General features: G+C 35.5%; 1 protein-coding gene across 5 annotated transcripts in view; it reads left to right on the plus strand.

The window, feature by feature from the left end:
* The window catches only part of SNX14 (sorting nexin 14), a 91446-nt gene that overhangs the window by 13452 nt on the left and 64543 nt on the right, over positions 1 to 13451 (plus strand). For 3 of the 5 annotated variants that reach the window (XM_027601415.2, XM_027601413.2, XM_027601416.2), the window contains exons 2-6: positions 5040 to 5160; positions 5672 to 5748; positions 5832 to 5910; positions 9228 to 9271; positions 10044 to 10131. In XM_027601415.2, the coding sequence (XP_027457216.1) occupies positions 5040 to 5160; positions 5672 to 5748; positions 5832 to 5910; positions 9228 to 9271; positions 10044 to 10131 (409 nt within the window). The remainder of the gene's footprint in view (positions 1 to 5039; positions 5161 to 5671; positions 5749 to 5831; positions 5911 to 9227; positions 9272 to 10043; positions 10132 to 13451) is intronic. The other 2 variants (XM_027601414.2, XM_027601417.2) reach the window with 1 other exon arrangement.

Consider the following 13451-nt stretch of genomic DNA (forward strand, 5'->3'; position numbering starts at 1 on the left):
TGTATACAGGAATGAGAAGAGAGGTGCCTGGCTGGCTTAGTTATTAGAGCATGCGAGTTGTGAGTTCAAGCCCCATGCTTGGTGTAGAGATTATTAAAAAAAAAAAAAAAAAAAAAGGAATGGGAAGAAATAAGGGTAGAAAAGTGAACCGGACAGATCAAAAGGGACCGTAAAGGTTTAAGGGGTTTTTATTTTGTTCTGCACGCAACAATAAGACCAGGCAATTCATCTGGTTTGGTGCCTCAGCCTTTGCCTCACAGCTTTTATATTTACTTGGTCACTGTCTGTAATAGGTAAGCACCTCTAATCCATCTTCACCTCTTCTTACTACTTGGTGCTGTATATTTCCCAATTCTGAACTCCCAGGTCTTCTGTAATCCTTTCTATTCCATACTGCACTTGGTAAATTGTCATCAGTCAGAGAACTGGGATGGATGTGGAACTCAATTGTGTGCTTCCTTTCTCTTAAAGATTATAGTCCTGTATTCCCTATTGTCCGGTGCCTGGAGATAGTTACTGCATTTGTTTTTTTGTTTGTTTGTTTTCAATCAGAGAGAGAGAGAGTGTGTGTGAGAGCACAAGCAGGGCAGGGTTCCGGCTGAGCAGGGAGCCCAATGTGGGGCCCAATCCCAGGACGCTGGGATCATGACCTGAGCTGAAGGCAGCCACTTAACTGGCTGAGCCATCCTGTTTTATAGTTGTTTATGGTGGGAGGGCAAGTCTGGTACCAGTCATTCTGTCAAGGAAGCAGAAGTCCTTTACTCCTTTGAAACATATGCCATTTGTCTGTTTTCTCATTGATATCAATCTCCAGGTCATTTGTGCTCATCTATAGATGATTTTGTTTTGTGGCTTACAGACTTTCTCTCCATTTTAAATCCTGTCATCATTCTAGGTGACTTCAGTGCTTGTGTGAATAACCCACCAAATAAATATTCTATTGTGAGGTGATTCCTCTTTAGCTTCCCACTTGGATCAACATATGGTACCTCTTGTTATCACTAGAAAGAGCTCTACCTCTGAAATCTTAAAAAGCAAGTATCCCACTTGCTGACCGGCTGCTTCTCTCAGTCAGTCACACTGTACCTGCTCCTTGACTTCTCAGCCTCCTGACTCCTTTTCTTTCTATTTCTTCTCTTTTGTTTTTACTTTCCTATGCAGTTTAGAGTTGGTCTAGCTTAGAATCCATGGTCCATCACTTCAACTACTCTATTGCCAGTATCCTTAACTCCCTTCTATTGCACTCACCTGACAAAATTCAAATCTTGGATCAGTGATGCTGCTTGCTTTTTTAGTGTTTATATCCTGGTTACTGAATGATGCTAGAGAAAATCCCAAACCTGTAAATCTAACTCCCCAGCAGTTCCTCAGAATACTCTTTTCTTTACTTCTGCCCAGCAGCTCTTTCAAAACTTCCCCAGTCTGCTAGAACTTCTGATATTGCCACGTTTGCCTTTCTCAGCATTTCCCGTTTCACTTAAAGGACATCATACTGCTTTTAATCCTCACTACTGAATCTACAGGTTAAGTGCATTCTCATCCATTTATGGTTACTCTCTGGTATTTGGAAAGAGTTATCTCTCCCTCTCATAACTATTTCTTCTGTTTAGGCTCTGAATCCCAACTACTGCTGTCTTCTCTAGGACATTATTAACTCAATTAGCTCTTCTCCTATGTCTCTTTCTCTTATCTCCTTCTATCCTGTCAACCTTTGAATATGATTAGGTTTTACTAAACATTTTCAGTCATTATCTCTCTCCAGGCACAACCTTAGCCTGCTGTTCCTTTAAAAAGAGAATTATCCACATTTACCAATTCACTTCTTTTAGTGGGGGAGGGGCAGAGAGAGGGAAAAAGAGAATCTCAAGCAGACTCCCTGCTGAGTGCAAAGCCTGACACTCGATTTCATGACCCTGAGATCATGACCTGAGCCAAAACCGAGTCTGATGCTTAACTGACTGAGCCACCTAGGCATCCCCCAATTTCACTTTTTTATTTTCATTTCACTCTTTAATACACTGCATTCCTTTGGCATTCTACTAACTGCTTTTGCCGGTTCATTAGTGCCTTTTTTTGTTGCTAAAACTTCTCATTCTCTTACTTAAATTTTAAAATATTTGATCATGTTAACTACTTCATCCCTGTTGAAATTTTTTTTTTTACCTTGACAACCTTTATGACTTGATTTTTTTTTTAAATATTTTATTTATTTGGGGCACGTGGGTGGCTCAGTTGTTAAACATCTGCCTTTGGCTCAGGTCACAGTCCTGGGATCAAGCCCTGCGTCTGGCTCCCTGCTCAGCGGGAAGCCTGCTTCTCCCTCTCCCACTCCCCCGCTTGTGTTCCCTCTCTTGCTGTCTCTCTCTCTCTCTGTCAAATAAATAAAATCTTTTTCAAAGAAATAAATAAAATCTTAAAAAAATATTTTATTTATTTATTTGAGATACGGAGAGAGAAAGAGAGGGCATAACTGGGGGGGGGGTGTGGAGAGACAGAGGGAGAGGGAGAAGCAGGCTCTTCATTGAGCAGGGAGTCTGATGCGGGCCTCCATCCCAGGACCCTGGGATCATGACCTGAGCTGAAGGCACATGTTTAACTGACCAAGCCACCCAGGCGCCCCTATGACTTGATTCTTTTTTTTTTCTCACAGCTCTTCTAATTAATAGATTCCTTTATAAATTTCTCTTGCTCTGCTTATTTCTTAAACGCCTCTTCTTTTTGCATTCTGCAGCTCCTCCCTGGTCATTTCATTTATTCCCGTGACTTCAGTGATCTTTGTGTGATAATCCCCAAACTTTTTTCCTTAGTTCATATTCTCTGCAGAGATTTAAACTACCCAGTATTTAATTGCTCATGAAACATTTCTGTTTGCCATTTTTTTAAGATTTATTTATTTTAGAGAGAGAGAGAGGGAGAGCGAGCGAGCGTGAGAAGGGGTAGAGCGGGAGGGAGAGAGAGAGAATCTTCAGCAGACACTGAGTGAAGAGCCTGACTCCAGGCTCTGTCCCGCCCAGGACCCTGAGATCATGATCTGAGCTAAAAGAGGCAGATTCTCAACCAACTGAGCTACCCAGGCTCCCCAATTGCATGCCATGTTTTAAGATACTTGAAATTTATAGTGTGCCCAAAGAGAACTGATTTCTTACCTATCGCTTCTGCTCACATTAATCAACAACTTAGTCCTCTTAATTCTTCCTCCTAAATGTTTCAAGACAATCAGCTTTTTACCTCTAAGTCTCTTCCCTTGTATAGGCTATCCTTTGACTCTGGTAGATTATTTCAGCTTTCTAATTAGTCTGCATGTTTCTAGTTTAGGCTCTTCTCCATATTGCAGCCAGAGTGGTCTTTTGATTATAAAGTCTAGCAATATTACTGTCCTTAAAACTTCTAAAATTCCTGGGAGCCTGGGTGGCTCAGTTGTTAAGCATCTGCCTTTGGCTCAGGTCATGATCCCAGGGTCCTGGGGTTGAGCCCCACACTGGGCTCCCTGCTCAGCAGGAAGCCTGCTTCTCCCTCTCCCACACCCCCTGCTTGTGTTCCCTCTCTCTCTGTCAAATAAATAAATAAAATCTTAAAAACCTTCTAAAATTCCTAAAATCTTTTTTTTAAGATTTTATTTATTTATTCATGAGAGAGAAATGCAGAGGCAGAGGGAGAAGCAGGCTCCCCGGAGCAGGGAGCCTGATGCAGGACTCGATCCCAGGACCCTGGGATCATGACCTGAGCCGAAGGCAGACACTTAATCAACTGAGCCACCCAGGCGTCCCTAAAATTCTTAAAATCTTAAAAAAAAAAAAAAATTCTTCATTGCCTCCAGGGTATTACTTAAGACTCTTAGTGGTAGATGACAGAAACTAAACCCACACTAGGTTTGGCAAAGAGTGGAATCAGTGGAAGGTTACTTAAGTGTAGAAGGAACTGGAGTGTAGGTAGGCCTCAGAGGCACATAGAACCTAGATTTAAAATACAACTGATACTTTCTTCATTTCCTTTTTCTTTCTGTGGACTGGCTTCATTCTCTTCTCATTACGTAGTGATTTGTGGATGGAAGAACTAGCACTAAAGTTTGTGCTTTATATAGTTACCAGTTAATAAACACAATGTGGTAATTGGAATTTGAACTGTGTTGTTGGGGGACTGGTGTTTCACAAAATCGTGGTAATGGAAATTTGTGCATATCAGGACTGTGCAATATGAGGACTGCCTGTATTGAGACCTGTTAACATGAATTATTTTATGACACCATATTATCTGGCTTCTGCCTGTTTTTTTTAAAGATTCATCTTAAAGCCACTTCTTCCTTGGAGCTATGCTCAGATCTTAGTTCATGTAGTTTTCCCAAGTTTGAATTCCCTTGCCTCTTCCCTAGTCCCTCATTAGTCTACCTCATTCTCTTCTGTTGGGTTTCTCCTACTTACTCTTTAAAGTTTTTCTACAGAGCTGCTTTCTTTGAAAAAAGCTTTTCTGTCCTTTAAATTTGGATTGTATATTCTGCCTGAGGTGTTCCGATATCATGTATGCTGACTCTGTCATAATGTAGACACATGATCACACTGTATTGTACTCATTTCTTACCTACCAGACCATGTTTTCCATGCATATAGAGAACATGGCAGTGCTGTTCCTGACTGTATCCCCAGAGCCTAGTACTGGGTGGCACAAAATAATAGGTACTCAGTAAAGTTTTTTTTTGATTTAATGAAAGATAATCAGAATTTTGATGGGGTATGAATACTACAATATCATTGGAAGGTATTTTGGAAGAATATAGTATAGCTAGTCAAACATAACAACCTAGGTACCAAATTGTAAAATATTGAGAATTTATACCTCCTTACACTTTAAATGAAATATACATTTGATAGCATGCTTTCTGTGATCCTTATCGTTAAATAAATACATCACAGACATCATGATTGGAGATCTGTCTTCAGTCTGATATGGTAGATGCTTAATAAATACTTGTCAAATAAATGAAGGGACAACTTTAGTTTTATACTTTTTTTTGGTTGTAATAATTATTTTCATTTATTTCTAAGGTATCTTCATGTTTTAATGATCTTCTGGTCATTTGTTGCTGGAGTTGTTACATTCTATTGCTCATTGGGACCGGATTCTCTCTTACCAAATATATTCTTCACAATAAAATACAAACCCAAGGTAAAATTTATGTGTTCTTATTTTGAAAAGAGTCAGTATATATTACCTATGCTGTTTGATATTACTGAAAGCATATTAATGCAGTGATTTCAAAAAAACCCATCTGTTATCATTTAATAATGGAAGACATTAGAACATGATTTGGAGTGAAATTTACATACGTGTATATTTTTAAGGTATACAGCTCTACAAGGAGCTATAAAAAGAAAATACAAACTTCTCAAAAAGTTGGGATCCATAATTTTAAATTTAACTGCATATTAACTATGAATACAATAAATTAAAACAGACGTTCCCAAAGTTGGGTATTTTTTCTCTCTTATTTGGCAGTTTAGCCAGTAGTAGTTATTACAAAGCATGGTTTCAGTGTTACTGCAGACAAATAATAATTTAAAAAATATTCTCTGAATTTATACATTGATTAATAAACTTTTGAAAAGTTGATTATCTTCGGTACAGATGATGTGTAAACTAAGACAAATCTCTCCCCTTCCCCATTTCCCTTTTTTAGCAGTTAGGACTTCAAGAATTATTTCCTCAAGGTCGTAGCTGTGCTGTTTGTGGTAAAGTGAAATGTAAACGACATAGGTAAGTTAAACATTTTTTATTTGTTGATCCTTCCAATTACATTTTGGATTTCAGGCAGTTTAATTGTATGATTTTCTATTTAGGCCTTCCTTACTACTTGAAAACTACCAGCCGTGGCTAGATCTGAAAATTTCTTCCAAGGTTGATGCATCTCTCTCAGAGGTAATTGGTTTAATTAACATTGCCAAATATACTCAAGTGGAAAATATTAAATACCAATGGAAATTTAATTGTGGAACATCTTAATATATGCCATCTAATCAGTTCTTAACTAAGTAGTTGATTATTATGAAATATGTGACTCAAATGGTAAGATAGAAATGTTTTTGGATCCCATGTCTAATTTAAATGAACATTTTAAGCCAAAGACAGCACTGTTTTACCTAGATATTGCTTAGTTCTTATAACAAATAGTCATCTTTATGGTAGGGTAATACCATTTTGTAGTTCCAAAAGGAGCCCTGAGCTAGAAGGAGCAAGTATGTCCTGCTGAATTATCCCAGTTTTGACACTTGCTGAAGGGTAGAGCAGAGAATGGGATACTTTTCACTGTTTCCCTGTAAGGTAAGAATAGAAAGCATGCTCCCTTATCTTTGTTACAGTCACATTTTATATGTACTTTTTTGGTAACATTATATTAATTTTAGTTATTTCTCTTAGAGACTTGTTTTCCCCATTGATCTGAGAAAGGAGTCAAGTCCTTGAAGGCAGTAAATGGGGTCTAATTTGTTCCCAGCACCAAGTATGGTGCCAGATACATTGTTGGTAGTTGGTAGACATATACTGAATTAAATTGAATACTAATTAATTGAAGAAAGCATTAGGCATCTGAATCTTGCCTCATTATCTTTTTTTTCCCAATTTGTATCCTTTGGCTAAAAGTATGCTGCATAAATGTCAAACTCTTGGCACTTTTTTTTTTTTCATTTCTTCTTTCTTCTTCATTTTCATCTTCAAGATTCCTCGATTTAAGACTATGCTATCCAGTATGGTAGCCACTATCTGCATGTGGCTGTTCATAAACATTTGGAAATGTGTCAGTCCAAATTGAGATGTGATTTTGAGGATTTAGTAAGATAAAAGGAATGTAAAATATCTTACTACATATTTTATTGATTACATGTTGAAATGATAATATTTTGGATATATTGGCTTAAAGAAAATATATCATAAAATTAATTTCATCTGTTTCCTTTTTACTTTTTAAAAATGTAGCTACTAGAAAATGTAAGATTAGGTGTGTGGCTCACATTACATTTCTATTAGATAGTGCTGATTTGAGGTCTGCTGAAGATAAGACCTCTAGCAAGAGTTCTATTTGTGGGTCTTTGACACTTAATCCATTTCTTAAAAAAAAAAAAAAAGAAAGAACTTACATGAAGCTCTTGGCCTACTGCCTGGCTCATATTGGTTTTCAGTAAATATTAGCTCCAACATTTAAAAACATTTTTTGAGATCTTACTATAGTCAGGAACTGGACTAAGCCCCAGGAATAAAAGAAGAAATAAGATATGGTTCCTTTCTTCTAGGAACTTGAGTCTAGGAGGGGAGGTAGACATATAAATAGGTAAATACAATATGGTGTGAATACAGGCAATAATGGAAGAAATGTACGATGTATATTATTAGTACAAGGAAGAAATGCATGACTGTTGAGAGGGGCAATCAAAGTATGACTACAAGCTTGCCAGACTGATAGTGTGAGAGAGGATATTTCAGGGTTTGGGAAGAGCTTTTGAAAGGAAAGGGAGGCTTTGAATAAGGTGTTCAGTAAGCTAGAAGCAAAATGTGAGGAAGGATGTGGACATTGAAGAGACTGTATTCTAGTAGCTAATATTTATTGGTTACTTGCTGTATTAAGCACTGTACTAATTACTGTACGTTATTTTCTGGAATCATACAACCTATAAAGTAGGTGCTCTTATTGATTTTACCAAAACTGGGCTTTAGAGGGTTTTAATTTTCTTAAGTTCATTGCTGGCTGGTAGCAGAACTTTCTCTAAAACTTGGGTCTGACTTAGTTCTTAACCAGTTTTTATATGGCTCTTTAGAAATCTGATCATCAAAAGACTTAAAGGGCCTTGCTGAAGGAGTTTAATTGATCATAGAAGTCACTGATTTGATTTTTGAAGTGTGTAACTGGAGTTCTCAGATGTGACTCACAGGATACAATGGGAAGTGAAAAGGAAGTAAATGGTCACAGCTGCTAACAGGCAGCTTTCTTCCACCCCTTCAAAACCAGTGTAGCTCCACTTTTCTTACTTTGATATATTGTGGTTTGATAAATTGAGGATTTTATGCAGGGGAGTGATGTGTTCGAATATATGTTTTAGATTAATTTGGCAGCTCTGTGGAGGATGGACGGGAGCTAGTTTGGAAGGAGGGATTCTAGTTTAGATGTTCTTGCTACAATATAGGGGTGAGAAGATAAGGACTGAGCAGTGGAGCTATAGAAAAGAGCTACTTAGGATGTCAAATTAGTAATATTTGGTGATTGGATGTGGGGATTAAAGTAAGATCAAATATTATTTAATGGCAAATTTTCTAGTCTCCTTTCTGTGTCATATCCCTGTTTCTATGTATCTTACTTTCCCAGCTTGTATCACTAGTGCTTGGTTTTTCTAATAAAAAACCATATCTTGCCTTAATATTTAGAGAATCTACAACCTTCCTTGCTGCTGCCAGAGAAGGAATATAGGCATATAGTCAGATTAGATATCTTTGTTCATTCTCTCCCTACTGCTTTTGAAAGTTATTGCCCACTGTTGCGAGTCTTTTTAAAAATTAACATAATGCTGCACCCAGAGTTAAGAAATGGAAAGTTTAACACCCAGCGTTTCTTTTGTTTTGTTACTTTTTCACTTATATACTGATTTTTAATTTACAGCTAAAATTTTCACAAAGTGAACATATCTGTATAACCAGCACCCAGATCAGGAAACAAAGCATTATTAGCACCCCAGAAGTCCCCCCTCATTACTCCCTTTTAGTCACTATTCTCCCTTCAAAAGCAATCACTGATAGCTAATTTTGACCCCTTATGTAAGTCTGACCTACTTGTTTCTTCGTTTTATTCTGGGAATACTGATTTGTAGAGAGAGTTAGGAATTCAAAGACTAATCTATTATTTTCCTTCTTTCCGTAGAACTTTTAGTTCAGTGAAACTTCAGAGTCAGGAACAATTTAAGTTTGTTTTTTTTAATTGTGGGAATGTTTATAAATGTGTGTATGTCATTCTAACAGTATTGTTTCTTTTTATGGAGTTTTATGGTTTTCAAAGTGTTTTCTCATATGTTCCTTTTGATCATCACAACAAACATGTAAGGTTGACAATGTATGTCATGTGAAGATATATTAGATGTCAATATTTGGGATAATAAAATTGGTTCTTGGTAATATATATTACTTGGTAGTATGGCTTATTTTCCTAGAATTAGTTAATTAATTTGCTTTTTCTTTAAAAACTAATTTTTATGCAGGTTCTTGAATTAGTGTTGGAAAACTTTGTTTATCCGTGGTACAGGTATGTTCTCTCTATAAGACCTTTTTTCTTTAGTGAATACAATTAAGTGTGCTAATGAAGTGTTACCAACAGTGGCCAGGATTTCTCAGCTTTGACACTATTGACGTTTTAGGCCAAGTAATTTTTTGTTGTGGGGGGCTGTCCTGTGCATTATGGGATATTTAGCAGAACCCCTGGCCTTTTCACATGAGATACTAGTAGCACCCCCTCATTCTTCTAGGGACCTCAAGATTTCAGGAAAATGAAAAGTAGCTCCTCAGAAGAAGGTTGTCAAAATTTCTGTTTAAAAATGTTTGAGTTTCAGCTTATTTTCTTTCTCAAATAGAACACATATTTTTTTTACCTTTTAGAATTAGTTTATATTATTAACTATAAATATATTAAACTAACTTAAAATTTTGTATTAATTTAATTGTTACTCCTCCGAAATTATTCTTTATTTCTTAAAAATTTCTTTGATAATGCTTAGAAAATGATTGGAGTATTGTAAAAATATGACTTTGTACATGTGGTTGTCTACAGGGAAGTATATACTACAATTTAGTTAATAATGATTTTGTCTTGGTACTAGAATTATGGGAGATGTCTATTTTTTCTTTGTACATTTTTATTTTTTATTCTGTAATGTAATGCATTATTTGTTAAAAAAGCAAAGAAAAATAGCATAAATAAATAAAAAAAAGAGGAAGTTCTAAACTTTCCTTGGTTTCTAGAAGGAGTAGCTGTGTATTTCTCTGAGCTTTTAAATGCTTGCTTTTCTCCTTAATTGAAGGGATGTAACAGATGATGAGTCCTTTGTTGATGAATTGAGAATTACGTTACGGTTTTTTGCATCTGTCTTAATTCGAAGGATTCACAAGGTATATATTTATAATGAGAAATTTGGGAATTTGGGGTTTTATTATTACTGAAGAGATTTTTAAAAATCTTAGTTTTACTTTATCCTATACTGTATTTTTTTTCACTTTTAATTTTTTTAGATTAAAAGATAAATGGGTCACTTTTAATTAATTGATAAATTGTGCTTTCTTTAATGCTTTATCCTGGTTTGTGGTAATTAAAAATAAAAAGACAGCTATAAAAAAAAAGTCATGTTCCTGTTAGATGAATTTACTGGGTAAATGGTGATGATTATGATCTACTTTTAAAAAAATTTTTTTAAGCCATATTATCTTTATGTTTGGGTCTTTGCCTATATATAGTTACAGTGTGTTGGCTGTAGACACTGTATACTGCCTTGTCCATTTGATAGAATTGGTATATATCTGCAATTAGTAAATATAAATCTTGTTAAATGTTTCTATACTTAAGAAATTAACAATATAGTCAACCACTATAGAAAAGATATGCAAAAAATATGAATAAGCAGTTCACCAAAGAAAAATAGAAAAATGGCCAATAAATTCTTGAAAATATGTTGTCTCACATCAAATAAATATCGTTTTTTGATGAGGTGCTATTCTGTTGCCTGTCAGATTGGGAACGATAAAGAATGATAATGTCTAGTAATGGTGATTGTGGGGAAACAGGCAAAGCAAGTACAAATCCAAATTGGTATAATTCTTTTTTTTAAATTTTTTAAATTAAATTTTATTTTATTATGTTAATCACCATACATTACATCATTAGTTTCTGATGTAGTGTTCCATGATTCATTGCTTGTGTATAACACCCAGTGCTCCATTCAGTACGTGCCCTCTTTAATACCCATCACCAGGCTAACCCATCCTCCCACCCTCTCCCCTCTAGAACCCTCAGTTTGTTTCTCAGAGTCCATAGTCTCTCATGGTTCGTCTCTCCCTCCGATTCCGCCCCCCTCATTTTTCCTTTCCTGCTATCTTCTTCTTCTTCTTCTTCTTTTTTTTTTAACATATAATGTGTTATTTGTTTCAGAGGTACAGGTCTGTGATTCATCAGTCTTACACAATTCATAGTGCTCACCATAGCACATACCCTCCCCAATGTCTATCACCCAGCCACCCCATCCCTCCCATCAATCTGAGAAAGACATGTATCATATGATCTCACGGATATGAGGAATTCTTAATCTCAAATTGCTATAATTCTTATACTGGAAGGCAGTTTGGTAATCTTTATTAAAAGACTTAAAAATGTCTATACTCCCAAATTTAATTCTGTTTTTGTTAATATATTTTAAAGAAATAATCACAGATGTATGTAAAAATGTATGCCCAAAGATTCATTGTAGTATAATTTATAATAAGGAAAACTGAAAAGAAAAGCTGACGTCTAATGATAAGATTGTTGATTAAAATATAGTACATGCCAGGGCGCCTGGGTGGCTCAGTTGGTTAAGTGACTGCCTTCAGCTCAGGTCATGATCCTGGAGTCCCGGGATTGAGTCCCGCATCGGGCTCCCTATTGAGCGGGGAGTCTTCTTCTCCCTCTGACCCTCCCCCTCTCATGTGCTCTCTTTCTCTCTCTCTCATTCTCTCTCTCAAGTAAATAAAATCTTAAAAAAAAAATATATATATATATATATAGTACATGCCAATTACAGAATTCTGTGCAGCCATGAAAAATCATTTTATAGAATAGTACTTATTTACATGAGAAATTATTTTTCTTACATAATCAGGTAGAAGAGGCTGGAAAATAACATATGTGGTATTTTTCCACATTGAAAACAAAGCTCACATATTAAAGCTTGTTAATATGTATATTAAGGACACATATATATCCTTATCACTGTTAACTCTTTCATGGTGGGTTGATGCTGATTTTTGGTTCTTTTTGTGCATTTCTTTCTGTTCACCTTTTTTTTTTGGTATGAGTTTTTTTTACCATTTTATAAATAGAAACAAGTTGAAAAAATTAATCATCTTGTTTAATAAAGGTCTAAGGCAGCTGTATAGACTATTTAACTGGAATAAAAGATTTGGTAAAAATATCAATTGGTTGATGATAAGCCACTTAAATTACAACTTAGAGTAAGTCAAATAAAATGATCAAAAAGCTGACTCATTACAGTAAATTTGTAGGTATTACTTAGTAGAATAGCTCTGCTCTGTTAGGCTTTGCAATAGCTTAGTGATTTTAAAATCAAAGTACTTCATACTTGGATTGCATTATATGTATTTTTTGGTAACAGCTTTATCGAGGTCTACTTTGTATACCAGACAGTTCACCTATTTAAAGTGTATAATTCAATGGTTTTTAGCATATTTCTGGATTTACACAGCCATCACCACAATTTTATAACATTTTTATCACCCAAAAAGAGACCTCATACCTCTTAGCCATAAACCCTTGTTCTCTCATCCTTTTAGATCTAGCCAATAGCCAGTCTACTTTCTGTCTCTATAGATTTGTTTATTCTGGACATTTCATATAAATGGAATCATGTAATATGTGGCCTGTTCTGATTGGTTATTTTGACTTGGAATAATGTTTCCAAAGTTCATCCATGTTATGATGTAGCATGTATCAGTACTTCTTTCTTTTTTTATGTCTAAATAATATTCCATTGTGTGGATATGCCATATTTTGTTTATTCATCCATCAGTTGATGGACATTTGGATTATTTCCACTTTTTTGCTATTATGGATAATGCTGCCATAGCATTTGTGTACAAGTGTTTTTGATGGTTGTAGGGATATATGTTTTCATTTTTCTTGTGTATATACTTAGGAGTATTATTGTTGAATGGTAACTCTATTTCAGTTTTTGATTAACTGCCAGACTCTTCAAAGTGGCTGCACCATTTTACATTCCCATCAGTAGTATATGAGGGTTCTGATTTCTCTATATCCTTGCCAGAACTAGTTATTATCTCATTTTTTTATTCCAACCATGCCTAATGGGTATGAAGTGGTATCATTGTGGCTTTGATTTGCATTTCCCTGATGACTTATGACATTGAACATCTTTTCATTTGCTTATTGGCCATTTGTATATCTTTTTTTTGGAGTGATGTCTATTCAGATTCTTTGCCTATTTTTTAACTGGGTTGTCTATGTATTATTGAGTTGTAAGAGTTCATACATATGATTTGCAAATATTTTCTTCTGTTTTCTGGTTGGTTAAACTTTCTATCCTTTCTTCTCATTTTATCTGCATCACTGTCCCAGCAGATAAGTGGATCATTATCATACCCATTTTATAGAAAGTACCTTTGTCAAAGTGTCCGAGTAGTAGTTAATGGGCCAACGATTATGC

The sequence above is a fragment of the Zalophus californianus genome, chromosome 7 (genome assembly GCF_009762305.2).
Source record: "Zalophus californianus isolate mZalCal1 chromosome 7, mZalCal1.pri.v2, whole genome shotgun sequence".
Taxonomy (NCBI): Eukaryota; Metazoa; Chordata; class Mammalia; order Carnivora; family Otariidae; genus Zalophus; species Zalophus californianus.